At 41.9% G+C, this 26,792-nt stretch overlaps 1 protein-coding gene across 5 annotated transcripts; it reads left to right on the top strand.

Moving 5' to 3' along the window:
• The first annotated feature begins 267 nt into the window (after nt 1–267).
• Nucleotides 268–26,792, top strand: LOC110534172 (mitogen-activated protein kinase kinase kinase kinase 2). 5 transcript variants are annotated; one of them, XR_002475088.2, is made up of 32 exons: nt 268–1,151; nt 10,701–10,758; nt 10,861–10,951; nt 11,032–11,096; nt 11,251–11,306; nt 11,480–11,527; nt 11,736–11,778; nt 12,436–12,508; nt 12,598–12,729; nt 12,925–12,987; nt 13,700–13,781; nt 15,145–15,255; nt 15,381–15,459; nt 17,298–17,356; nt 17,473–17,519; nt 17,612–17,656; nt 17,808–17,841; nt 17,934–18,207; nt 18,337–18,476; nt 18,574–18,615; nt 18,700–18,784; nt 18,878–18,957; nt 19,073–19,133; nt 19,233–19,356; nt 19,507–19,565; nt 19,661–19,764; nt 19,870–19,944; nt 24,310–24,378; nt 24,530–24,616; nt 24,698–24,768; nt 24,877–24,932; nt 25,043–26,792. XR_002475088.2 is itself a non-coding variant. In XM_021618883.2 (32 exons), exons 1-32 carry the CDS (start codon nt 1,059–1,061, stop codon nt 25,128–25,130), a joined length of 2,691 nt encoding a protein of 896 aa, XP_021474558.2. In that variant the 5' UTR covers nt 277–1,058; the 3' UTR covers nt 25,131–26,790. The 5 variants fall into 5 exon arrangements, 4 of the variants coding, with proteins under 4 accessions (XP_021474560.2, XP_021474558.2, XP_021474557.2 ...); XM_021618883.2 differs by having other exon boundaries at nt 277–1,151; nt 19,510–19,565; nt 19,870–20,044; nt 25,043–26,790; XM_021618882.2 differs by having other exon boundaries at nt 278–1,151; nt 19,870–20,044; nt 25,043–26,790.

Here is a 26,792-nt window from a genome sequence, read left to right as displayed (position 1 = left end):
AAAAGAAATGCTGGAATAAATAATACAATATTACAAATAAATACATAAAATTATCAAAGGTGGTTGCAATGCTGTGAAAAACAGTTGTATTGCCCTAGAGTGCATTTTCCCCCCGATATTCCCCGTTTAGCATTTCTTTGGAAACCGACTCTGATTTTGAAAAATAAAATCCTAGAACTTGCTGCAATAATGTCCTGCTGCTAGGAGAACGATGATGTATTTCAGAGCACAAGGAGGGGCGTATCTTCATCGCGTATCTTCAAGTCTCTCAATTTACATTTTAGTCATTAAGCAGACGCTCTTATCCAGAGCAATTAAGGTTATCATCGACAGATGGCACATCGACCGATTTTTTCACCCTGTCGGCTCGGCGATTTGAACCAGCAACCGTTCAGTTACTGGTCCAACGGTTTAACCGCCAGGCTGCCTGCCAGCCATAAGGTCATAGTTTTCAAATTAAGCTATTATCATTGCTTTATACCACATATTATACACAGTGGATTCTCGTTTATAAATCATAATATATATTTTCCATGGACGTAGGTTTGCTACATCTATTTAATAACCTTAATAATCACCCAGTCAATCAACAAATCAATCAATTAACGTATCAATCACCACAAGAACCTCAAGGGTTCTTCCCAGGGTTTACTACCCCGTTGGGCATGTGCGTGCGAGGGTTTACTACCCCGTTGGACATGTGCCTGCAAGCGTCCGTGCGTGCGAGATGTTTTTTATGAAATTGAAAGAAAAAAAACTTTAAACAAAACAAGAACCGGTGGACAATTACTACTATTTGACAGGGCTTTGTTTCACTGAAAAACCCCAAATGCGGATTATTTTCTTCATTCAGGAGCAAGAACAATGCCTTATTATTTACATAAATGCCATGGCACTGGTAGGCTGCCGTTCACTGAGCATAACAAGGCTGTAGGTTATAGCTGCCATTTTTATTTCGGCTTTTGCCTCTGATGGTTTGTTGCTGAGGAAGTGCAGGCATCTGGACAGGAATCAACATTAGTCGCTAGACAGCGCGAGTCGAGGCTGACGTTGCTGCGATGGAGGCAATTGGTGTCTCCTACTCGAACCCGTTGGAGGACTACGAGTTGATTCACCGAATCGGCAGTGGTACATACGGAGATGTATTTAAGGTATTTTAAATTTGCCACGCTCTATTATTTCGTACTTTAGTGACACTTAGTCTCCTTCGTAGGCTATTGGATATGCATCAATCCCCCCGAATTGTGATTGTTTTGCATATGACTGTATTACCTGAGCCGACACATACCTGTTGGAATAGCTGGTCATTTATAGCATTAGTTGTATGTTGACTCCGTCAACGTTAAAAACAGAATATGATGGTTTTCTTAATACAACAACAACAAAAAAATGCTAGAAATTGTTTTGTGATTAAATGTTTTTTTCGCCCTGATATAATGTTGCTGGAAAAGTGATATTACACCATCCTTAGTATCGTCAATGTGTGCATGGAGGCATGCTGCATGGTCTCTCTCCATAACTGTATTAGATGTTTTGGTTGTCATGAACACAGGGCTAAACATCAGAATGGCTCTAGTCTCCCTATGACTAGGCAGACTTGTTGCCTCCTACTGTATTATGCCTAGGGTCGGGTTTACGAGACTAACAAGGCTCAGGGAAATGCTGATTACGCTTTTACTCTAAGTATACAGTGCATTTGGAAAGTATTCATTCAGACCCCTTGACGTTTTCCACATTTTGTTACATTACAGCCTTATTCTAAAATGTATGTATTTAAAAAAAAATCCTCAATCTACACACAAACCCCATAATGACAAAGCAAAATAGGCTTTTAGAAATTTTAGCAAATACCTTAACATAATTATTCAAACCCTTTGCTACGAGACTCTAAATAGATCTCAGGTGCATCCTGTTTCCATTGATAACCCTTGAGATGTTTCTACAACTGGATTGCAGTCCACTTGTGGTAAATTCAATTGATTGGACATGATTTGGAAAGGCACACACATGTCTATGTAAGGTCCCACAGTTGACAGAGCATGTCAGGGCAAAAACCAAGCCATGATGTCAAAGGAATTGTCCATAGAGCACCGAGACAGGATTGTGTCGAGGCACAGATCTGGGGAAGGGTACAAAAAGACTTCTGTAGCGTTGAAAGTCCCCAAGAACACAGTGGCCTCCATTCTTAAATGGAAGAAGTTTTTGGAATCACCAAGACTCTTTCTAGAGCTGGCAAACTGAGCATTCAGGGGGAGAAGGGCCTTGGTCAGGGAGGTGACCAAGAACCTGATGGTCACTCTGACAGAGCTCCAGCGTTCCTCTGGAGATGGGAGAACCTTCCAGAAAGACAACCATCTCTGCAGCACTCCACCAATCAGGCCTTTATGGTAGAGTGGCAAGACGGAAGCCACTCCTCAGTAAAAGGCACATGACAGTCCACTTGGAGTTTGCCAAAAGGCACCTAAAGGACTCTGACCATGAGAAACAAGATGCTCTGGTAAGATAAAACCAAGATTGAACTCTTTGGCTTGAATGTCAGGCATCATGTCTGGAGGAAACCTGGCACCATCCCAACGGTGAAGCATGGTGGTGGCAGCATCATGCTGAGGGGATGTTTTTCAGCAGCAGGGACTGGGGTCGAGGGAAAGATGAACGAGCAAAGTATAGAGCGATACTTGATGACAACCTGCTCCAGTGCGCTCAGGACTTCAGACTGGGGAGAAGGTTCCCCTTCCAACAGGACAACGACCCTAAGCACACAGTCAAGACAGCGCAGGAGTGACTTCGGGACAAGTCTCTGAATTTCCTTGAGCGGCCCAGCCAGCACCCGGACTTGAACCTGATCTAACATATCTGGAGAGACCTGAAAATAGCTGTAAAGCGACGCTCCCCATCCAACCTGACAGAGATTGAGAGGATCTGCAAGGAAGAATGGGCGAAATTTCCCAAATACACGTGTGCCAAGCTTGTAGCGTCATACCAAAGACGATTTGAGGCTGTACTCGCTGCCAAAGATGCTTCAACAAAGTACTGAGTAAAGGGTCTGCATCCTTATGTAATGTGATATTTCATATACAGTTGAAGTCGGAAGATTACATACACCGTAGCCAACTGTTTTTCACATTTCCTGACGTTTAATCCTAGTAAAATGTCCTTGTCTTAGGTCAGTTAGGATCACCACTTTATTTTAAGAATGTGAAATGTGAGAATAAAAGTAGAGAGAACTACATATTTCAACCTTTCTTTCATCACATTCCCAGTGGGTCAGAAGTTTACATACACTAAGTTAACTGTGCCTTCAAATAGCTTGGAAAATTCCAGAAAATGATGTCATGGCTTTAGAAGATTCCGATAGGCTAATTGACATCATTTGAGTCAATTGGAAGTCTACCTGTGGATGTATTTCAAGGCCTACCTTCAAACTCTGTGCCTCTTTGCTTGACATCATGGGAAAATCAAAAGAAATCAGCCAAGACCTCAGGAAAAAAAATTGTAAACCTCTGGAAGTCTGGTTCATCCTTGGGAGCAATTTCCAAACGCCTGAAGGTACCACGTTCATCTGTACAAACAATAGTACGCAAGTATAAACTCCATGGGACCACGTAGCCGTCATACCGCTCAGGAAGGAGATGCGTTCCGTCTCCTAGAGATGAATGTACTTTGGTGCGAAAGGTGCAAATCAATCCCAGAACAACAGTAAAGGACCTTGTGAAGATGCTGGCGGAAACAGGTACAAAAGTATTTATATCCACAGTCAGAGTCCTAAATCGACATAAGCTGAAAGGCCGCTCAGCAAGGAAGAAGCCACTGCTCCAAAACCACCATAAAGCCAGACTACGGTTTGCAACTGCACATAGGGACAAAGATTGTACTTTTTGGAGTAATGTCCTCTGGTCTGAAAAACAAAAAAATAGAACTGTTTGGCCATAATGACCATCGTTATGTTTGGAGGAAAAAGGGGGAGGCCTGCAAGCGGAAGAACACCATCCCAACCATGAAGCACGGGGGTGGCAGCATTATGTTGTGGGGTTGCTTTGCTGCAAGAGGGACTTGTGCACTTCACAAAATAGGTGGCATCATGAGGAGGAAATTATGTGGATATATTGAAGCAACATCTGAAGACATCAGTCAGGAAGTTACAGCTTGGTCGCAAATGGGTCTTCCAAATGGACATTGACCCCAAGCATACTTCCAAAGTTGTGGTATAATGGCTTAAGGACAACAAAGTCAAGGTATTGGAGTGGCCATCACAAAGCCCTGACCTCAATCCTATAGAGAATGTGTGGGCAGAACTGAAACGCCGTGTGCGAGCAAGGAGGCCTACAAACCTGACTCAGTTACACCAGCTCTGTCAGGAGGAATGGGCCAAAATTCACCCAACTTATTGAGGGAAGCTTGTGGAAGGCTACCCAAAACATTTGACCCAAGTTAAACAATTTAAAGGCAATGCTACCAAATACTAATTGAGTGCATGTAAACTTCTGACCCACTGGAAGAAAAGGGTGCCACTGAAAGGAGGGATTACTGGGGTAGCCATAAATGTAAAAGTTAACCAACTGAAGAGGAAGATTCCCGGTGTTTGTGACGCTTGTTTGGTGCGACGCAGACAAGGTGGCTTGAGTGGTGAAACAGAAGTTGTCTGTTCTTTTGAGTTTTGGTGTTAAGATTTTGCCCAACAAAGTGAGGTTATGTATGTAATCCTGTATGAGGTTTTGTGCTGAATACATATTACGCTGTTTCAGGTGTCAAGCTTATGGGAATGTGGCAGCAGTGGGTCGGAGGAAGGTTCCTAGTTGTGAGAAGTGTGCAGAAGGGCATGAGACAAAGGAATGTGTAGTATTGGGGAAAATAGTGGTATGTGTTAATTGTAAGGGTGCCACTGGGGCTGGGGATCAGAAATGTCCTGTGCAAGAGAGGCAGGTTGAGGTTTCCAGGGTTAGAGTAGTGCAGAAGTTGTCATGCTGAGGCAGTGAAGCAAGTAGAGGAAGATGGGTCAATGGGGAGGGATCTTAAGAGGAGTGGTGTGAGTAGTAGATCTTTACCAGTACAGAGGGATAAATCAACAAGTGATATGTTTCAGTAAGATTGGATTTTTTGCATTTAAAGTAGAGGTTGACCGTTTAATCGGAATGGCCGATTTAATTAGGGCCGCTTTCAAGTTTTCATAACAATCTAAAATCGGTATTTTTGGAAATACATTTTAAAACAAATTAAAAAATTTGTTTAACATTTTTTTGTTAATTTTGACACTTTATTTAATTTTTATTTAACTATGCAAGTCGGTTAAGAACACGTTCTTATTTTCAATGACGGCCTAGGAACGGTGGGTTAACTGCCTTATTCAGGGGCAGAACGACAGATTTTTACCTTGTCAGCTCGGATGATTCAATCTTGCAACCTTAGTTAACTAGTCCAACGCTCTAACCACCTGATTACATTGCACTCCACGAGGAGACTGCCTGTTACGTGAATGCAGTAAGCCAAGGTAAGTTGCTAGCTAGCATTAAACTTATCTAATAAAAAACAATCAATCAATCATAATTACTATTTAACTACACATGGTTGATGATATTACTAGTTTATCTAGCGTGTCCTGCGTTGCATATAATCGATGCGGTGTGTGTCGTTGCTCCAATGTGTACCTAACCATAAACACCAATGCCTTTCTTAAAATCAATACACAGAGGTATATATTTTTAAACCTGCATATTTAGCTAAAGGAAATCCAGGTTAGCAGGCAATATTAACCAGGTGAAATTGTCACTTCTCTTGCGTTCATTGCACGCAGAGTCAGTGTATATGCAACAGTTTGGGCCGCCTAATTTGCCAGAATTTTACGCAATTATGACATAACATTGAAGGTTGTGCAATGTAACCGGAATATTTAGACATATGGATGCCACCCGTTACATAAAATACGGAACGGTTCCTTATTTCACTGAAAGAATAAATGTCTTGTTTTCGAGATGGTAGTTTCCGGATTCGGCCATATTAATGACCCTAAGGCTCGTATTTCTGTGTGTTATCATGTTATAACTGAGTCTATGATTTGATAGAGCAGTCTGACTGAGCGGCGGTAGGCAGCAGCAGGCTCGTAAGCATTCATTCAAACAGCACTTTCGTGCGTTTGCCAGCAGCTGTTTATGACTTCAAGCCTATCAACTCCCTAGATTAGGCTGGTGTAACCGATGTGAAATGGCTAGCTAATTAGCGAGGTGCGCGCTAATAGCGTTTCAAACGTCAATCCCTCTGAGACTTGGAGTGGTTGTTCCCCTTGCTCTGCATGGGTAACGCTGCTTTGAGGGTGGCTGTTGTCGATGTGTTCCTGGTTCGAGCCCAGGTAGGGGTGAGGAGAGGGATTGAAGCTATACTGGCAATACTAAAGTGCCTATAAGAACATCCAATAGTCAAAGGTTAATGAAATAGAAATGGTATAGAGAGAAATAGTTCTATAATAACTACAACCTAAAACCTCTTACCTGGGAATATTGAAGACTCATGTTAAAAGGAACCAACAGCTTTCATATGTTCTCATGTTCTGAGCAAGGAACTTAAACGTTAGCTATCTTACTTGGCACATATTGCACTTTTACTTTCTTCTCCAACACTTTGTTTTTGCATTATTTAAACCAAATTGAACATGTTTCATTATTTATTTGAGGCTAAATTGATTTTATTGATGTATTATATTAAGTTAAAATAAGTGTTCATTCAGTATTGTTGTAATTGTCATTATTACAAATACAGTTTTAAAAATCGGTATCGGCTTTTTTTGGTCCTCCAATAATCGGTATCGGCGTTGAAAAATCATAATCGGCCGACCTCTAGTTTATAGTAATAGTTATCAGCTACTACAGGGATGGAACGTAAGACGCAGACAATTGAGGTTGTGGTGGCAGCTGCAGTGAGGTATTTGGGTGTGTGAGACTTGATGTCAGAAGAGTTACAGGGTGTGTTAAATGGTGGTGTCCCATCGTTTCAGGATTTTGGCCTGAGGTAGGACTACATGGATATAAATAGTGGAGTAGGGTGGTGGTATTTTTTTAAATGTATTTGGCAAAGTTTTATGTAAACTTCTGACTTCGTGTGTATGTGTCATGCACAAAGTAGATGTCCTAACTGACTTGCCAAAACTATAGTTTGTTAACAAGAAATTTGTGGAGTGGTTGAAAAACAAGTTTTAATGACTCCAACCTAAGTGTATGTAAACTTCCGACTTCAACTGTATACAGTACCAGTCAAAAGTTTGGACACACCTACTCCTTCAAGGGTTTTTCTTTATTTTTTTACTGTTTTCTACATTGTAAAATAATAGGGAAGACATCAGAACTATGAAATAACACATACGGAATCATGTAGTAACCAAAAACTGTTAAACTAATCAAGCAATTATTCAAAGTAGCCACCCTTTGCCTCGATGACAGCTTTGCACACTCTTGGCATTCTCTCAACCGGCTTCACCTGGAATGCTTATCCAACCGTCTTAAAGGAGTTCCCACATATTCTGAGCAATTGTTGGCTGCTTTTCCTTCACTCTGCGGTCCAATTAATCCCAAACCATCTCAATTGGGTTGAGGTTGGGTGATTGTGGAGGCCATCCCATCTGATGCAGCACTCCATCATTCTCCTTCTTGGTCAAATAGCCCTTACGCAGCCTGGAGGTGTGTTGAAAAACAAATAGATAGTCCCACTAAGTGCAAACCAGATGGGATGGCGTGTCGCTGCAGAATGCTGTGGTAGCCATGCTGGTTAAGTATGCCTTGAATTCGAAATAATTCACCAACAGTGTCACCAGTAAAGCACCCCCACACTATAACACCTTCTCCTCCATGCTTCACGGTGGGAATCACACATGCTAAGATCATCCGTTCAACTACTCTGCGTCTCATAAAGACACTGTGGTTGGAACCAAAAATCTCAAATTTGGACTCATCAGACCAAAGGACAGATTTCCACTGGTTTAATGTCCATTGCTCGTGTTGCTTGGCCCAAGCAAGTCTGTTCTTCTTATTGGTGTCCTTTTAGTAGTGGTTTCTTTGCAGCAATTCAACCACGAAGGCCTGATTCACGTAGTCTCTTCTGAACAGTTGATGTGTCTCTGTTACTTGAACTCTGTGACGCATTTATTTGGGCTGCAATCTGCGGTGCAGTCAACTCGAATGAACTTATCCTCTGCAGCAGAGGTAATTCTGGTTCTTCCTTTCCTGTGGCGGTCCTGATGACTGCCACAGGAAGAACATTTCAAAGTTCTTGAAATTTTCCAGATTGACTGACCTTCATGTCTTCAAGTCATGATGGACTGTTGTTTCTCTTTGCTTATTTGAGCTGTTCTTGCCATAATATGGAGTTAGTCTTTTACCAAATAGCCCTATCTTCTGTATACCACCCCTACCTTGTCACAACTGACTCAAATTACCTTTTAACAAGGCACACCTGTTAATTGAAATGCATTCCAGGTAACTCATGAAGCTGGTTGAATGCCAAGCGTGTGCAAAGCTGTCATCAAGGCAAAGGGTGGCTACTTTAATCTAAAATAATCTAGAATCTAAAATATATATTTTTGGTTACTTCATGATTCCATATTTGTTATTTCATAGTTTTGATGTCTTCACTATTCACTTCACACACTATTCACAATGTAAAAAATAAACATAATCCCTTGAATGAGTAGGTGTGTCAACTTTTGACGTGTGTACATACACTACCGTTCAAAAGTTTGGGGTCACTTAAATGTTTTTGAAAGAAAAGCTGTATTTATTTTTTTGGTCCATTTTAAAATAACATCAATTGGATCAGAAGTACAGTGTAGACATTGTTAATGTTGTAAATGACTATTGTAGCTGGAAACTGCCATTTTTTTTAATGGAATATCTACATAGGCGTACGGAGGCCCATTATCAGCAACCATCACTCCTTTTTTCCAATGGTACGTTGATCATTATAAAACCCTTTTGCAATTATGTTAGCACAGCTGAAAACTTATGATTTAAAGAAGCAATAAAACTGGCCTTTAGACTAATTGAGTATCTGGAGCATCAGCATTTGTGGGTTTGATTACAGGCTCAAAATGTCCAGAAACAAAACTTTCTTCTGAAACTCATCAGTCTATTCTTCTTCTGAGAAATGAAGGCTATTCCATGCAAGAAATTGGCAAGAAACTGAAGCTCTCGTTCAACGCTGTGTACTACTCCCTTCACAGAAACTGGCTCTAACCAGAATATAAAGAGGAGTGGGAGGCCCCGGTGCACAACTGAACAAGAGGACAAGTACATTATAATGTCTAGTTTGAGAAACAGACTTGAGACTGGTCCTCAACTGGCAGCTTCATTAAATAGTACCTGCAAAACACCAGTCTCAACGTCAACAGTGAAGAGACTCCAGAATGCTAGGCAGAGTTCCTCTGTCCAGTGTCTGTTCTTTTGCCCGCCTTAATCTGTTAAATCGCCTCTTCACTGTTGACGTTGAGACTGGTGTATGGCGGGTCATTTTGAGCCTGTAATCAAACCCAGAAAGGCGGATTCTCCAGATACTCTAAAGAGTTGTGCATATATATATATATATTCCAGAAATCTGTTTTTCTTTTATTATAGGGATATTATGTGTAAGGAGGGTCTGAATATTTTCCAAATGCACTGTATATGGTCATGTGTTTAAAAAAAAAAAAAAAAAAGATCCAGCACACCAAATAAAGTTAATGCAGTATAGAACAGAAAAAAATACTCATTGAGTTTGTGGTTATGTGAGATGGCGCCTTGGTTGTAGCAGTTAGTAACAGGAAACCAAAAATGTGTTCAGAAAGGAAGTTGTGTCAAAACCGTGAGAAACTCTCTGTATACACCCAGGCCAGAACCCTGACCTAAATTCGGATATTTGGCATGGCCAGCAAATATAGTCTATCATTTTCACTGTAGCATACCCAAGAAACCCTTGTAAAGTATGGGAAAGATTTCTGTAAAAAAAAAAAAAAAGAAATCATCATAAAATAATAGATGGATTAGTTGCTAAGTCATGTTTTGAGAGTGATCTTGAGCTGAGATTAGCAATAATAGTCTCATTTAGTCGAGGATGTAAAAGTTCTGCTGCATAATATACATTACTTTCATCACAGGAAGTATTTTTTACTACAGAAACAAAACAGGAAGTAAGTACCGCTCCATATCAGATGTCTTTTTTTTCAAGGGTAGCTGACAAGGGCCTCATAGTTCCCACATGTCCTTTCACTGCTTTGCTTGGTAACATAATCATTGTGTCTGTATGATCTGTAGACATACAGTTAAGGGTGTACTTCCCCTTATCACCCATGTTTTATCAGTGGAAAACAAAGTGTGAGCACAAGGCCCTCAAATAGGATACTTAATCGGCTGAGGTGTAATCATTATCCCAAACAGTTGTGTTATGCAACGAAAACGAGAGTTTCGATCTGACAAATTCGGCTAGTTCCCTCGCAGTTTTGTTCAGTTTTCTTCCGTTTGGTTCAAAGTGAATAAAACCCTGGTTTTAAATCTAATATACCTAGAACTACTTTCAACTTGATGTGTGGTCGGCTATTATTCGTTTTCCCAATGTATAACTGAGTCTGTGGCACTCACGACTTTAACGGTCATGCCAGTAACCATAACATTCACAGCAAAAAAAATGAAATCACAATGTCAAATTATCAGGAAAACATCAAACATTTTTGTACTCTCTCTTCTCTACAGGCCCGAGACATCAAGACGTCTGTGGTATCTGCAATCAAAGTTGTAAAACTAGATCCTGGTAGGCTATTTATCCCAAAGTATGATTATAAAAAAAACATCTTTACCTCACATTGTGTCACAGTATTCCTGAATATAAATCAGTCTGCTCGTCTCTTTTCAGGTGACGATATCTCATCTATCCAACAGGAGATCACCATGATTAGAGAATGCACTCACAAGAACATTGTGGCCTATTTCGGCAGCTACTTCAGGTTTGGTCTGCAATCAAACGTTAAAACTTGATATGAAACTCTGAGCTATTGCTTTAACGGTGCGCTTTTTCCTTTGGTAGAAATAACAAGCTGTGGATCTGCATGGAGTACTGCGGAGGAGGTTCCCTGCAGGACATTTATCATGGTACAGTTGGAGAACGTTCCCCCTAACACCCACCCTGATAGATAATGTATATGAATGGCATCGTCCCAGTGTTTCAAGTAAAGATTCAACTAGTTACTGTGTCCCTCATATATTCTCTTTTTGAATTACTCACTTAATTGTTATGTTTCCATAGCTACTGGCCCCCTGAACGAGAGGCAGATTGCATATGTGTGCAGGGAAACACTCCAGGTAAGAATGAAATGATATGCAGCGTTATTCATTGGATAAAGCGTTTAACAATTTTTTTTTCTCTTGTGAAACTTTCCATTTGGATGTAATGTTATTTACATGGTAAATTCATAAACATCACGCTTGACCGTTGCGCTGAGATGCCACTGTCATTGGATTTTCTGTGCTTGCAGGGACTGCGTCACTTACATGAGACTGGAAAAATGCACAGAGACATAAAAGTAATGTATATCCTGTTGGATATAAAAACATGTGAACAATTTGCTCTACCACTCATCTGAATTGAATCATTTGGTCTGGCGCTTTGGAACTACTTACAGAAATGTAATTTTGTAAGTGTATGTCTCTCTGTGTATTCGGAGCTTGGGACTGTCCTGGTGGGAGAGTGTGAAACGGTGCGCTCATTGTGTCAATGTGGGTTCTTTACAGGGAGCCAACGTTCTTCTAACAGAGCGAGGAGACGTCAAACTGGGTCAGTGACTCATCCACCCTCACGCTGTCACTCACTTTCGCATATCCTCTCTGCCTCTCCCGTGGACAGTTGTGGAAAAAGTAACAAGTGTCATACTTGAGTAAAAGTAAAGATACCTTAATAGAAAATGACTCAAGTAAAAATCATCCAGAAAAATACTACTTGAGTAAAAGTATTTGGTTTTAAATATACTTAATTATCAAAAGTAAATGTAATTGCTAAAACTCCTAATATTAAGCAAACAAGACGGCCCCATTTTCTTGTTTATTTATTTACGGATAGCCATGGGCAGGCACACTCTTTTACACTCAGACATAATTTACAAATGAAGCAATTGTGTTTAGTGAGTCTGTCAGATCAGAGGCAATAGAGATGCCAGGGATGTTCTCTTGATAAGTGTTTGAATTAGACCATTTTCAAAATGTAACTAGTACTTTTGGGTGTCAGGGAAAATGTATGGAGTAGAAAGTGCATTTTCTTTAGGAATGTAGTGAAGTAAAAGTTGTCAAAAATAGAACTAGTAAAGTACCAATACCCCCAAAAACTACTTAACAAGTACCACTGCCCTTGGACACACCCAGTCCCTGATTTATATATTTTTAAATTTGATTTACTCAAATAGCTGTCTCCACCTCTCACGCCATCGTTTCCTTCCAGCGGATTTTGGCGTTGCAGCTGAGATCAATGCCTCTGTTGCCAAGAGGAAGTCCTTCATAGGCACACCTTACTGGTGAGTGATCTATGTCCATCCATGGCACCAAAACAAGGCCCATTATCATGGTTTACCACAGTTATCCACGGGCAGCGTTGCTCTTCTAGGATGGCACCCGAGGTGGCAGCAGTGGAGAAGAAAGGCGGGTACAACCAGCTATGTGACATCTGGGCAGTGGGCATCACCGCTATCGAGCTGGCAGAGCTTCAGCCTCCAATGTTTGACCTGCACCCAATGAGGTGAGGGCACAGTTGCTGGGATGCCACCTCTCATTATTATAATTATACAGATTCTGTAATAACAATGTTGTAAGTTAAATCTAGTTCTTGTATCCAGTCATATTAACAGATCACATTTGGATAAGGATCACTGCAACATGTTGCACATCAAGTTATTGTTATGAGATTTCGATTTCCCTTCCCCCCCCCCCCCAGGGCCTTGATGGTGATGTCAAAGGGCAGCTTCCAGCCTCCCAAACTGAAGGACAAGTCCAAATGGTAGAAGTTAGTTTACAATTAAAAAGTCATGTGAGCAACATAACTAATAATGTATTTATGTAATGAATATGAGTATGAGAGGCTAAAATGGTAACACATTAAAGCATTAAACCGTCTGTCTGCAAAAGTTAAACCCAAACTGCTTCTCCAGTAGTTTAGCTGGCTCATCCTTTGTTCAAAAATGCCCTTTTTGCCTGTATCCAGATTACAAGCTCTCTTTGTCGGTTAATTGAAAATGAAACCTTGTTCAAAGTATCGCCTTTTTTTTTTTTTTAAACGAGCCATAGAAAGCTGGTTACAATTTAAATATCATCCTCCTGAAAGCCAGAACAAATATTACAACAAATATTATAGTTAAACTCAAATCTACTGATTGATAAAAAATGTAAAAACGAATAGCTGAGGGGTACGATTTAAAAGCTCAAGATCTGTAATAGTTAGGAACGAAAACACTATCATGTATACTGGATATGTCCGAGTACCATTTTAATGTGTATAAAAATGTATTTCTGACGTGTATAAGGGTACCATGTATGTCAAATGTAGGAAAATGTATATGTAACAAAATACTAAAACAAAGCATATGTTGTCCTCTGAAGGGAAGGACCAATACAATGATGATAAATAAACAAATAATAATATAAATGTCACTGAGTGTCTCGGAGCCAATTAGCCCCTGTGGTAATAACCAGTGGTCTCTCTCCTGTTTTAGGTCTGTTGACTTCCACAGCTTTGTGAAAGTCTCCCTCACCAAGAACCCTCGCAAAAGGCCCACTGCAGAGAAGTTGTTACAGGTACTACCTCAGAGTTCCATCCTTTTGACGAGAACAAGAAGATGGCATCAAAGTTAATGAAAACCTGTTGAATTTACAGTGCCTTCGGAAAGTATTCAGACTCCTAGACCTTTTCCACATTTTTGTTTGGTTACAGCCGTAATCTAAAATTGTTTAAATTGTTTTTTTCCCCTCATCAATCTACACAAAATACCCCAAGATGACGATGCAAAAACAGTTAAAACAACATCATTTATGAAAAAAATATAAAATGGAAATGTCACATTTTACATAAGTATTCAGACCTTTTAGTCAGTACTTTGTTGTCTTTTTAGGTATGACGCTACAAGCTTGGTACACCTGTATTTGGGGAGTTTCTTCCATTCTTCTCTGCAGATCCTCTCAACCTCTGTCAGGTTGGATGGGGAGCGTCGCTGCACAGCTATTTTCAGGTCTCTCCAGAGATGTTAGAACGTGTTCAAGTCCGGCTCTGGCTGGTCCACTCAAGACTTGTCCTGAAGCCACTTCTGCGTTGTCTTGGCTGTGTGCTTAGGGTCGTTGTCCTGTTCGAAGGTGAACCATCAAGCCAGTCTGAGGTCCTGAACGCTCGGGAGCAGGTTTTCATCAAGGATCTCTCTGTACTTTGCTCCGTTCATCTTTGCCTCGATCCTGACTAGTCTCCCAGACCCTGCCGCTGAAAAATATCCCCTCATCATGATGCTGCCACCACCATGCTTGGCATTCAGGCCAAAGAGTTCAATCTTGCTTTCATCAGACCAGAGAATCTTGAGTCTTTAGTTGCCTTTTGGCAAACTCCAAGTGGGCTGTCATGTGCCTTTGACTGAGGAGTGGCTTCTGTCTGGTCACTACCATAAAGGCCTGATTGGTGGAGTGCTGCAGAGATGGTTGTCCTTATGGAAGGTTCTCCCATCTCCGCAGAGGAGCTCTGTCAGAGTGACCATCGGGTTTTTAGTCACCTCCCTGACCAAGACCCTTCTCCCCCGATTGTTCAGTTTGGCCGGGCGGCCAGCTCTAGGAAGAGTCTAGGAATCAAGTTGTAGAAACATCTCAAGGATGATCAATGGAAACCGGATGCATCTGAGCTCAATTTAATGTCTCATAGCGAAGGGTCTGAATACTGATGTAAATTTTGCATTTTTAGTACATTTGCAAAACATTTTGCTTTGTCATTATGGGGTATTGTGTGTAGATAGCCAAATTAAAATACATTTTAGAATAAGGCTGTAACAGAATGTGGGAAAAGTAAAGGTGTCTGATTTACTTTCCAAAGGTACTGTATGTCCCTAGTGCAGAAACTATACGTAGTATCTAAACAGTCCTTTAGGTGACCGACATGACCCCACATGACCTGCTTTCTTCTCAGCACCCCTTTGTGAGTCAGCAGCTGACCAGGACCCTGGCCATTGAACTGCTGGACATGGCCAGCAACCCTGTTCTGCAAACCTCACACACTATGGACGAGTGTGATCTTGAGGTGAGCTCTCCTCTCCTGTCCTTAAATGTATGCTTGGGCACAACACTGTACTATGTGGATTAGTACTACAAAGATAAATATGTCACTAATGACCTGTCTACTACTGTGTATGTGTGGGTTTGCAGACATGCAGTGCATTCCCTGATAAGATCCAGTCTTTAGGGAAACCCCTGTCGGTCCAGAGGACTCAGTCTGAGGAGCAGTGTGAGTAACTCCCAGATCCTAGCATCCACAGCTTCTCAAGGACTCTGGAATTACTGATGAGCCATTGTTATGGCCGACGTAGCATTACCGCATGCAGGGGCAAGCAGCCAAGGTCAGGAGGACACAAGGGGATAGTCACTGGCACCAAGACTGAGCATCCACTCAAATAAAATGAGAGTAGTTTTAGAACAAGTGTGTGTTTTTTGTTTACTGCTATCTCGTATCATTTTCATAACAAAAGATGATGATATTGAGGAGGATTTTCGTCTACAGTAATTCAATATTTTAAAGGTGTTATTCTGTATTATATGTACAGTACCAGTAAAAAGTTTAGACACCTACTCATTCAAGGGGTTTTCTTTATTTTTACTATTTTCAACGTTGTAGAAAAATAATGAAGATTTCAACACTATGAAATAACACATGGAATCATGTAGTAACCAAAAAAGTGTTAAACAAATCAAAATATATTTTTGATTATTCAAGGTATCCACCCTTTGTCTTGATGACCGCTTTGCACTCTTGGTATTCTCTCAACCAGCTTCACTTGAAATGCTTTTGCAACAGTCTTGAATGAGTTCCCACTTATGCCGAGTACTTGTTGGCTGCTTTACCTTCACTCTGTAGTCCGACTCAACCCAAACCATCTCAATTGGGTTGAGTTCGGGTGATTGTGGAGGCCAGGTCATCTGATGCAGCACTCCATCACTTTCCTTCTTGGTCAAATAGCCCTTACACAGCCTGGAGGTGTGTGTTGGGTCATTGTCCTGTTGAAAAACAAATGATAGTCCCACTAAGCCCAAACCAGATGGGATGGCATATCGCTGCAGAATGCTGTGGTAGCCATGCTGGTTGTGTGTGTGCCTTGAATTCTAATTAAGTACCATCACACCTCCTTCTCCATGCTTCATGGTGGGAACCACACATGCAGAGATCATCCGTTCACCCACTCTGCGTCTCACAAAGACACTGGTTGGAACCAAAAATCTCAAATTTGGACTCCTCAGACCAAAGGACAGATTTCCACTGGCCTAATGTCCATTGCTCGTGTTTCTTGGCCCAAGCAAGTCTCTTATTGGTGTCCTTTAGTAGTGGTTTCTTTGCAGCAGTTTTACCATGAAAGCCTGATTCATGCAGTCTCCTCTGAACAGTTGATGTTGATATGTCTGTTACTTGACCTCTGAAGTATTTATTTGGGCTGCAATCTGAGGCTGGTAACTGAAGTGAACTTATCCTCTGCAGCAGAGGTAACTCTGGGTCTTCCTTTCCTGCGGCGGTCTTCATGAGAGCCAGTTTCATCATTGCGCTTGATGGTTTTTGCCACTGCACTTGAAGAAACTTTCAAAGTTCTTGAAATGTTCCACATTGACTAACCTAAGTAATGATGGACCGTCATTTTTTTTTGCTTATTTGAGCTGTTCTTGCCATAATGCGGACTTGGTTTTTACCAAATGGGTATATCTTCTGTATACCACCCCTACCTTGACACAACACAACTGATTGGCTAAACGCATTAAGAAGGAAAGAAATTCCGCAAATTAACTTGTAACAAGGCACACCTGTTAATTGAAATAAATTCCAGGTGACTACCCCATGAAGCTGGTTGAGAGAATTCTAAGAGTGTGCAAAACGGTCATCAAGGAGGGCTACTTTGAAGAATCTCAAACTATAAAATATATTTTGATTTGTTTAACATAGTGTTGATGTCTTCACTATTATTCTACAATGTAGAAAATAGTTTTAAAAAATAAAGAGAAACCCTTGAATGAGTAGGTGTGTCCAAACTTTTGACTGGTACTGTATGTGTGGGGATTGTGACACTTTCCCCCTCCCCCCAGTTGATCTGCTAAAATTTGGCCCTCCCATGAGGAAGGAGACTGACCCCTCTCCTGACCTGGTGAGTAGCCTATCATCTGTGTCTAACCTCTGTTATATGAACGTCATGTTCAACATAGAAAAACAATACATTTATTTGTCGACTTGACAGTATATTAATATATTTTTGCCCAACAGGGATCATATGACGAATGGAGCATTTCAGGAGATGAAAATAACTCCTCGTAAGCTATCGTTTATTTGACTTCCTATGACAAATCGGCCGTAATAAATTACAAATGAAGGCAGTAATAACTTAATCTACTCTACATTTGAGGTGCAGGAGTCTACTGGAGTGTGTTGAGGAAGCATTGCTTGAAAGGTGAGGCTATAAAACCGTCTTGATACATCTCTTCATAGCACTTACCTACATTACCAATAACACACAAATATAATTCCCAAACAATTCTGCACATCCCAAATCACTACACATGTTTAATTCCCATAACGCGGTCTGTTTGATATCATTGCAGGAGGTTAACTGTCAAGAGAGCGCCCTCTGCTGAGGTGAGAGGGAACTACAGACTGTATCTTATCCTCTCAGGCACTCCACACTGTTTCTTTGGAACCGCACCAGCGTCTGTGTTCATCTGTTGCAGCACTCTCCTGAAGGTGATGGTGGTGATGATGATGATGATGATGATGATATGGATAAATGTGGCACAGTGAAGAGGAGTGGGGTCCTCAGTCCTGCCCCAAGGCATACCATCCCCCCGTCCACTGACACTACTTGCCCCATAGAATGCACTGGCAATTGTGACTCCACCCCTTCCACTGTCACACCTCCATTCACAGACCCCACCTTGGCTGACCCCTCTCTCTTCAACTCTACCATCTTTGCTGACACCACCAACTGCTCCTCTCCCTCTGAAGGTGCAGCATCGACTCACACGCAACACATCCTGTACACACACAAACACTAACTAAAACAATCTATGGAGTCATTGTGTAAAGGTAGTGACATCAACTACTAATTATGTCAATCTGCATTACCAATTTTAGAAAAGGCTCAAATCCATCATCCTGAGACACTATACTGCGCTGAAGGGTCTGGACAGAGGCCGGAAAAGACGGCCGCCAAGGCCCAGCAGCCCCCACTGTCTCCAGAATGGAGCACACTCGGGAGGAAAACTGAGGACTCGGTGAGTCCCCATCAGACAAGTTACTGACACACCTCTTAAATGCATCTCTTGTGCAAAAATGATGACTGATAATTCTGTGGAATTTGTTTTTCTTCAGAGAGGTGATTGCCATGGACTTCCACCCACACCCAAAGTCCACGTAAGTCAAGATGTCTGGATATATAGCTACCAATAAGAAAATACCGCATTGAAATGATGCATTGAACCACACAATCTTTTCTAGATGGGGGCCTGTTTTTCCAAGGTGTTTAATGGCTGTCCATTAAATATCCACTGTGCTGTCACATGGGTCCTGCCAAAGACTAAAGGTAAGCACAGGCTATAAAGGATAACAATCAGTCAATAGAGCTTCTGTCAAACTAGTCATAGCTCGGGGAGAATATCTGACTATCCTCCCTCAGATCAACACCTCATCCTGGGGACAGAGGAGGGCATCTATACCCTGAACCTCAACGAGCTCCATGAGGACACAATGGAGAAGGTACCATCATGTTAACACCCAATTGTACAAAGTGTGTGTGTGTGTGTGTATACACACACACGTATATGTGTTTTTCTACCAGTCTGTTTAAAAAAATATTTTCTGTATTTTTCAGTTATTACCCCAGAGGTGCAGCTGGCTGTATGTCATGAACAATGTGCTAATGTCTATCTCAGGTAGGGCCCTCCGTGTCCCTCACACCAGCAACAATGACAACACACCCTAATACAGTGTGTTCCATCTAGACGTGTGTTTACTGTCTTTGTGCTCCACAGGGAAATCATCGCAGCTGTGCTCCCAGAGGCTGACCACCCTGTTTGATCATCGCAGACACCTGCCGAAGAGGCAGGGCCACCTGTCCATCAACACCCACCGCCTCACCGAGAGGATCAACTCAAGGTAGGGACACCCCACCCCTGGGCAGAGAGAGGCCGCAGTGAAAATACCCAAGCAATGTTGCTTTTCACTGATATTAGCCTGAGAGGAAGGGAAATCATCCTGGAAATTGTACATTTAAAAAAAGGTATTGTTAATGTGTTCTCTTTGTAGAAGGTTTTCTGTGTCTGGAAAGATACCAGACACGAAAGGCTGTCGACGCTGCAGCGTTGGTAAGGAACATGTTATTTTAGTCAAAAATGGAGATGTACTGTACCGTCTTTATGACTAAGGTGACATCTCTCTCTTCTGCCTTATCTATTCTCAGTTCGTAACCCGTACACTGACAGCACATTTTTGTGTGCTGTTGTACCAACTGGCCTTGTCCTACTGCTGTGGTACGAGCCCCTGCAGAAGTTCATGCAACTCAAGGTGTGTATTCCCAATGCATCTCTATACAATGTCAGCATTGTGTTTTTTTAAATAGAAAAGCATCACAAAGCATTCTTCCGTTCCGCTTTCTCCTATCCCTCTCAGCATATCGCTGTGAGTCTCCCAGAAAGCCTCCCCATCTTTGAACTGCTTGTCCTGGAGAAAGAGGAGTTGCCACAGGTGTGTGTGGGTGTGCGCAAGTTACAGGCCCCTGTCAAGACCTGTGAGCAGGTCCACTTTGACATCATCCACTTGAATGACACACCCAGAGCCCAGACAGGTACCTCCATAAATATTTTATCTAGTTTAATCTAGATCAGCAGTCACCAACCTTCAAGATCACTTTCACAGTCAAAAAGCAAGCCGAGATCTACCGCTCAGAATTTGTTTTAAACATGACTTAAATGTTTTGTTTTTTAGGTTAATGTCAAAAATAAAATAAAAAAATATGTAGGAATCGGTGATGGTTGGTGCCGTTTAAGATGAGGGGGATGATAATTTTCTTATGAACATGGCACTGTTTCTATTACAGCATATTGGATGACTGTCGCTCATTTTCCATTCACCCAGCTCAATGTAACATCGATAGGTTTAGGCTACTACATGATAGTCTAATTTCCCCTGTACCCATCATTCAGTTGCCACTGCCTAGCCTATGAATGAAAGTTTACAACGTGGAGAATTGTGAGTGATCAAGGTGACAGACAGTGACACATTCAATACCGCCTTGCACACTCTTGCCTGCATGTATGTAGCTGATCTAGGAGGTAATCATGAGTGCAACAGTTGCAAATGTGAATTTCTATTGGACAAATTCAGGTATTTTTGTCACCGTTCCGTTTGCTTCCATTTTAAGAAACGCTCTTTCAACAGAATCGGCGGAATGAATAGTATTGGTCTTTTATTAGGATCCCTATAAGCTGTTGGTCACATACACATGTTTAGCAGATGTTATTGCGGGTGTACCAAAATGCTTGTGTTTCTAGCTCCATCAGTGTAGTAATATATCTTACAATGCACAAAAACCTAAAAGTAAAAGAATGGAATTAAGGTGTATATAGAAATATTAGGATGAGCAATGTGGGAGTGGCATAGACTAAAATACAGTAGAATAGAATACAGTGAGTAAAGCAAAAATATGGAAACATCATTAAAGTGACCTAGTGTACCATTTAATAAAGTGGCCAGTGATTTTAAGCCTATGTATATAGGGCAGAAGCATCTAAGGTGCAGGGTTACGTAACCTGGCGGAAGCAGCCTTTTGATGGCTATTTAACAGTCTGATGGCCTTGAGATAGAAGCTGTTTTTCAGTCTCTTGGTCCCAGCATTGATGCACCTATACTGATCTCACCTTCTGGATGATAGTGGGGTGAACAGGCAGTGGCTCAAGTGGTTGTTGTCCTTGATGATCTTTTTGGCCTTCCTCTGACATCTGGTGCTGTAGGTGTCCTGGGGGCAGGTAGCTTGCCCCCGGTGTTGGGCAGACCGCACCACCCTCTGGAGAGCCATACCAGGCGGTGATACAGCCCAACAGGATGCTCTCAATTGTACATCTGTAAAAGTTTGAGGGTTTTAGGTGCCAAGCCAAATTTCTCCTGAGGTTGAAGAAGCGCTGTTGCGCCGCGTTCGCCACACTGTCTGTGAGGGTGGACCATTTCAAATTGTCAGTGATGTGTACGCAGAGGAACTTGAAGCTTTCCACTTGCTCCACTGCAGTACCGTCAATGTGGATAGGGGCGGCTCCCTCTGCTGTTTCCTGAAGTCCACGATCAGCTCCTTTTATTTTGTTAAACGTTGAAGTTTATTTTTTTCCCTGGCACCACATTCCCAGAGCCCTCACCTCCTCCTTGTAGGCTGTCTCGTCATTATTGGTAATCAGGCCTACTACTGTTGTGTCGTCTGCAAAGTTAATGAATGAGTTGGAGGTGTGCATGGCCATGCAGTCATGGGTGAACAGGGAGTACCGGCGGGAGCTGAGCACGCACCCTTGTGGGGCCCCAGTGTTGAGGATCAGCGAAGTGGAGGTGTTGTTTCCTACCATCACCACCTGGGGGCGGCCCGTCAAAAATTCCAGGGCCCAGTTGTACAGAGTGAGGTTCAGACCCAGGGCCCCGAGCTTAATGATGAGCTTGGAGGGTACTATGGTGTTGAATGCTGAGCTTCTAGTCAATTCACAGAATTCTTACATAGGTATTCCTCTTGTCCAGATGGGAGAGTGCAGTGCGATGGCATCGTCTGTGGATCTATTGGAGCGGTAAGCAAATTGAAGTTGGTCTAGGCTGGCCGGTAAGGTGGAGGTGATATGATCCTTGACTAGCCTGTCAAAGCACTTCATGATGACAGCAGTGAGTGCTACAGGGCGATAGTCATTTAGTTCAGTTACCTTTGTTCCTGTACCCAAGAAAGCAATCTTGAAGCAAGCGGGGACAGCAGACTGGGTTAGGGAGAGATTGAATATGTCCGTAAACACACCAGCCAGCTGGTCTGAGGACGCGGCTGGGGATGCCGTCTGTGTGGTTTTCCCTTTGTAGTCCGTGATTGTCTGTAGACCCTGCCACATACGTCTCGTGTCTGAGCCGTTGACTTGCGACTCCACTTTATCTCAATATGGACGTTTTGCCTGTATGATTGCTTTAGAGGGAAAACTACACTGTTTTATATTAGGCAATATTCCCAGTCACCTTGCCATGGGTTTTAATAGTCACAGTGGGTACAACATCTCCTATACACTTCGTGATAAACTCAGTCACCGTATTCGGCGATGTTATTCTCAGAGGCTACACGGAACATATCCTAGTCCGCGTGACCAACAATCTTGAAGCAGTAGCTACTCTTCCTGGAGTCTACACAACATCAAACATGACATAATATAGAATATTAATAGACAAGAACAGCTAAAGGACAGAATACACTCCTGATCACACGCAAACACCGTTCACTTTCATAGCAGCCACATGAAAACAGCGTGATCACTTTGCTCGTTGTATATGTAATTCCTTCTCGCTACTATCTATGCCTTCTCCCCTTACCTTTTTCCTTCGCTTGTGGACTTCTAGCTAACATAGCATCCCTGTCTGTTTTGAGCTGGGTGTTTGAGTAGGCTAAACTAGTTAGCTGTATTCTATAGCAAAGTGAATGTTTTTAAAAATACAACACTCTCGCTTCTTCTTAATTTTGGAAGAAATTACTTTTTTCAAAACTATTCAACTATTGTACTTCTGAGTCAACTACTCACCACATTGTATGCACTGCAGTGCTAGCTAGCTGTAGCTTCTGCTTTCAGTACTAGATTAATTATCTAATATTTTTATTAGGTGGACAACATGTCAGTTCATGCTGCAAGAGCTCTGATGGGTTGGGGGACGTCCTCTGGAACTTGTAATAATAACTGTAAGTCTATAGAAGGAGGTGAGAACCATGAACCTCCTAGGTTTTCTATTGATGTCAATGTACCCAGAGGAGGACAGAAGCTAGCAGTCCTCCGGCTACACCATGGTGCTACCCTACAGACTTCTGCCGAGGCTACTGTAGACCTTCATTATAAAAGTTTTTTTTGTTTTTTTTACACACGCCCTTTTTCTCCCCAATTTCGTGGTATCCAATTGTTAGTAGCTACAATCTTGTCTCATCGCTACAACTCCCGTACGTCCTCCGATACCCAACCAAGCCGCACTGCTTCTTAACACAGCGCGCATCCAACCCGGAAGCCAGCCGCACCAATGTGTCAGAGGAAACACTGTGCGTCGCCCAACGGACCCCGGTCGCGGCCGGTTACGACAGAGCCTGGTCGCGAACCCAGAGTCTCTGGTGGCGCAGCTGGCGCAGCTGGCGCTGCCCTTAACCACTGCGCCATAAAGGCCCCATAAAACAGTGTTTTAATCAATTATTTGGTGATGTGAATATAATTAGTATAGTTGTATCTAAAAAGGATAATGCCACTGGTAGGAATGAGGTTTGTGCAGTAGGCCTAATACATTATCACAGCATATTGGCTATATACCTGGCCTGCCAATATTCTTCTCAGACCATATTATATTTTAGAAAAACCTGAGCTTTGATAACAAAATAGATCAGTTTGTGTAGCACTTGCGAGGCACAGCAGAGCATAAATTGAAATAATTTGCAAATTAACTTTTTTTTATTTTACTGGACTTGATGGGACCTGCATCTCATGGTCATGGTGCTTTCAAGACAATTGGGATATCTGGAGGAGAAAAAGAGGTCAAATCGTGACGTCAGTGATCTTAAGGTCAGAATTGGAATTCTGAGTTGGACGACTGTTTAAAAAAAATTATGTCCCAGTCGGATCCCAGTTGTCTTGAAAGCTCGGATGTTGTAGATGGCTCAAAATAGGAACACTTTGCCTTCCCGGTGCACAGGGCTTCTGAACCAAGTGCACTTAACAACGACAGCGAAAGTCTTTATCGTTGGCTTTTCTACAAAAATATTTGGTAATCGACTAGGAATTGCGATCGACAGGTTGACCACTGATCTAGACAGATGAGCAGTGTGCAAGCTGTGATGTTTTTGTAACGTTTTCACAGGTAGTCAATCTCTGAAGGTGATGCAGGTAACTCAACTGGACAGAGACACAGTACTGATCACTCTGGAGAGTGAGTTCCTTTCTTTCAATACTCTGCTTTCAGTATAATTTGATCAGGAACGTTGGATGTGCCAGTGTTCTATAGAATGGTAAGAACCCTTGAATGAAGAAGAAAAAAAACAAGATTGAATTGTGACCATTTTCCCATTTGACCTTTGCAGACACTGTGAAAATTGTGAATCTGAATGGAAATCCAAGCAAAGGGAGGACCTCAAAGTTGACCTTTGACTTTTCCATTGAGACTCTTGGTAAGGGAATGGATGAGTGCTGCCTTCTAATCATTTAGCTTTGTGTCTTTGGATTGGAGGCGAATAAATTGTTATTTGCAGTATGTTTGCAGGATAGTGTTCTGGCCTTCTGGAAGCATGGGCTTAAAGGTAGAAGCTTGAATAGTGATGAGGTAATGCAGACCAAAACACCAGTCCAGCTTTTCTGTATTGTCAGACTGTATTGTCAACTCTCATATTGACAAAAAAATAACATTGTGACGTTTTTACATTTTTCATAGGTTACACAAGAGATCACGGATGAAAGTCGAATATTCAGAGTCTTGGGAACCTCAAGGCATGTCTCTTAACTATGGGAGTTTGATAGCAATTCGATAGCAGAACATTTGTCAAATTACTGAAGCAAAATTTAAAAAATGTACATTAACATATGCTTTTATTCTTCAGGGACATTATTTTGCAGAGTACTCTCACGGACAATCCATCTGCCTTAAGCAACTTGTACATCCTGACGGGGCATGAGAGTAGCTACTGAGGAAATCTGAGAATGGAGGACATTCTGTCTCGAGGAAGTACACAGCAGTCTCCTACTACTCCTAAAAGAACAAGCACAAAGTCAATAAGGATGGAGCAAGGATGCCTACAATGGCGAGTGGTTGGCCAAAGAGACACAGCTGGGACTGTCTGAGCTTTGATTGGAGTGGGCTTTCCTCACGGCTTCTTCGCATCCAACCACCAAATGGACCTGTGAAAATCAGTGGTTCAAAACAATACCAGTGGCCTAGGCTACGTGAAGATCTTGGTATTGCAGTCAGTTTTTTAAACCACACTTGTCATAACTCTCCTGTGAGAGTTAGGATCAGGTTACAGTGGGTCCGCTCTACAGCGTGCCCCCTCTCATAGAGCGGGAAGTCGGCTGTTTTTATGGCGGTCATAAAATACGCTGCATTCCAAGACCCTTGGACATAATTTAAACAATATTTATATTTTTGGGAATGTGGGAGTGGTCTGTGAACACTTAAGGGACAGTCATGACGAGTGTGTTCCATTTGGTGATCTCATGAAGGACAGGAAACCCTCTACTGTGTCTTTGGTTGTGTACACTTCTTAATTATGGAGTTTACATCTAAATATTGTGAAATGTTTGTGATTAAACATGAAACAATTTGTGAAAAGATGTAATGTGATGTTAACCTTCTAAATGAGAAAATATGGGTTTTCATATAGTTAACCAAATCAGTGGCCACGCCCACATGAGCATAGACATTGTCGGCGTCATGGAGCGCCCTTTTCTCAGACGTATAAAACCCACTCCTGACTAAATTTACATTAGACTAAAAAACATGGAGCTGACGCTACATGTTGAAATGGTTAAGAACTACAACTCTATAGGCCCAGGAGACCAGACAGCGTGTAGTGATTGCCACACGGCTGGAAATGGTTAAACTCTTGAGACTATCGATCACTACAGAATAAGAGCAAATCCTAGACGTAGAATTACTAGTCTGCAGCTGGAAATTGCGTGAATCGAGTACGAGAATAACGACAACCGCGGAAGCATCTATTCTATGCAACGGCCACCTGTACGCCTGACATATCCATTACAACAGACACTATCCAGAGCCGCTGAGAAAGCTACAACCGCGAACGACATTGACTTCTGTGGACGTTTACCAGAGACTCTCTGATGAACTGACTCTCCAGCAGACTGACCGACGATTCCAACAGAGAAGACAACAACATACGGGCGTAAATGTATGCATTGCAATTATTTTCCAATGAGCGGCCGTTCATGTGCAAAGGATTAGCATTTCAATTAATATAATTATCAACTGGGTAGTGAATCCATTTTGTCTTTCCCGCTCTTTCTGTCCCCACCCCTTTCCATTGTCTACCAAGCCTCACATAATGGTTTAGCCCACTAGGGACTTTTCAATGCGTTGTGTTAGTAACCAATAACTATATTGTTTGTTTATGTGTTTCTGTGATTTTAGTTAGTAAATAAATAATTAAGCCAATTTGTATATCGCTGATTCATTATGGAGGCTAGGGTTCATGTAGATATCCAAGGGTTTGCGACGTTCAGTAATGAGAACTGATGAGGTAATAAAATACATGAATACAAGACTGTACTCGATAAGAAAATATCTGAGTTATATTCGGGAATTAAAACTCTATAAAACAACATATTCCTGTG

The sequence above is a fragment of the Oncorhynchus mykiss genome, chromosome 10 (genome assembly GCF_013265735.2).
Source record: "Oncorhynchus mykiss isolate Arlee chromosome 10, USDA_OmykA_1.1, whole genome shotgun sequence".
In the NCBI taxonomy this organism is placed as follows: domain Eukaryota; kingdom Metazoa; phylum Chordata; class Actinopteri; order Salmoniformes; family Salmonidae; genus Oncorhynchus; species Oncorhynchus mykiss.
This window is presented reverse-complemented; position numbering and strand designations above follow the sequence as displayed.

Bases quoted from the DNA above. Each gene is read 5' to 3' on its own strand.
- LOC110534172 (XM_021618882.2), top strand. From the start codon at position 1,059: ATGGAGGCAATTGGTGTCTCCTACTCGAACCCGTTGGAGGACTACGAG. The intron at 15,460-17,297 runs GTGAGTAACTCC...CCCTCCCCCCAG, and splicing joins GACTCAGTCTGAGGAGCAGT to TTGATCTGCTAAAATTTGGC. The intron at 18,616-18,699 runs GTAAGTCAAGAT...AATCTTTTCTAG, and splicing joins CACCCACACCCAAAGTCCAC to ATGGGGGCCTGTTTTTCCAA.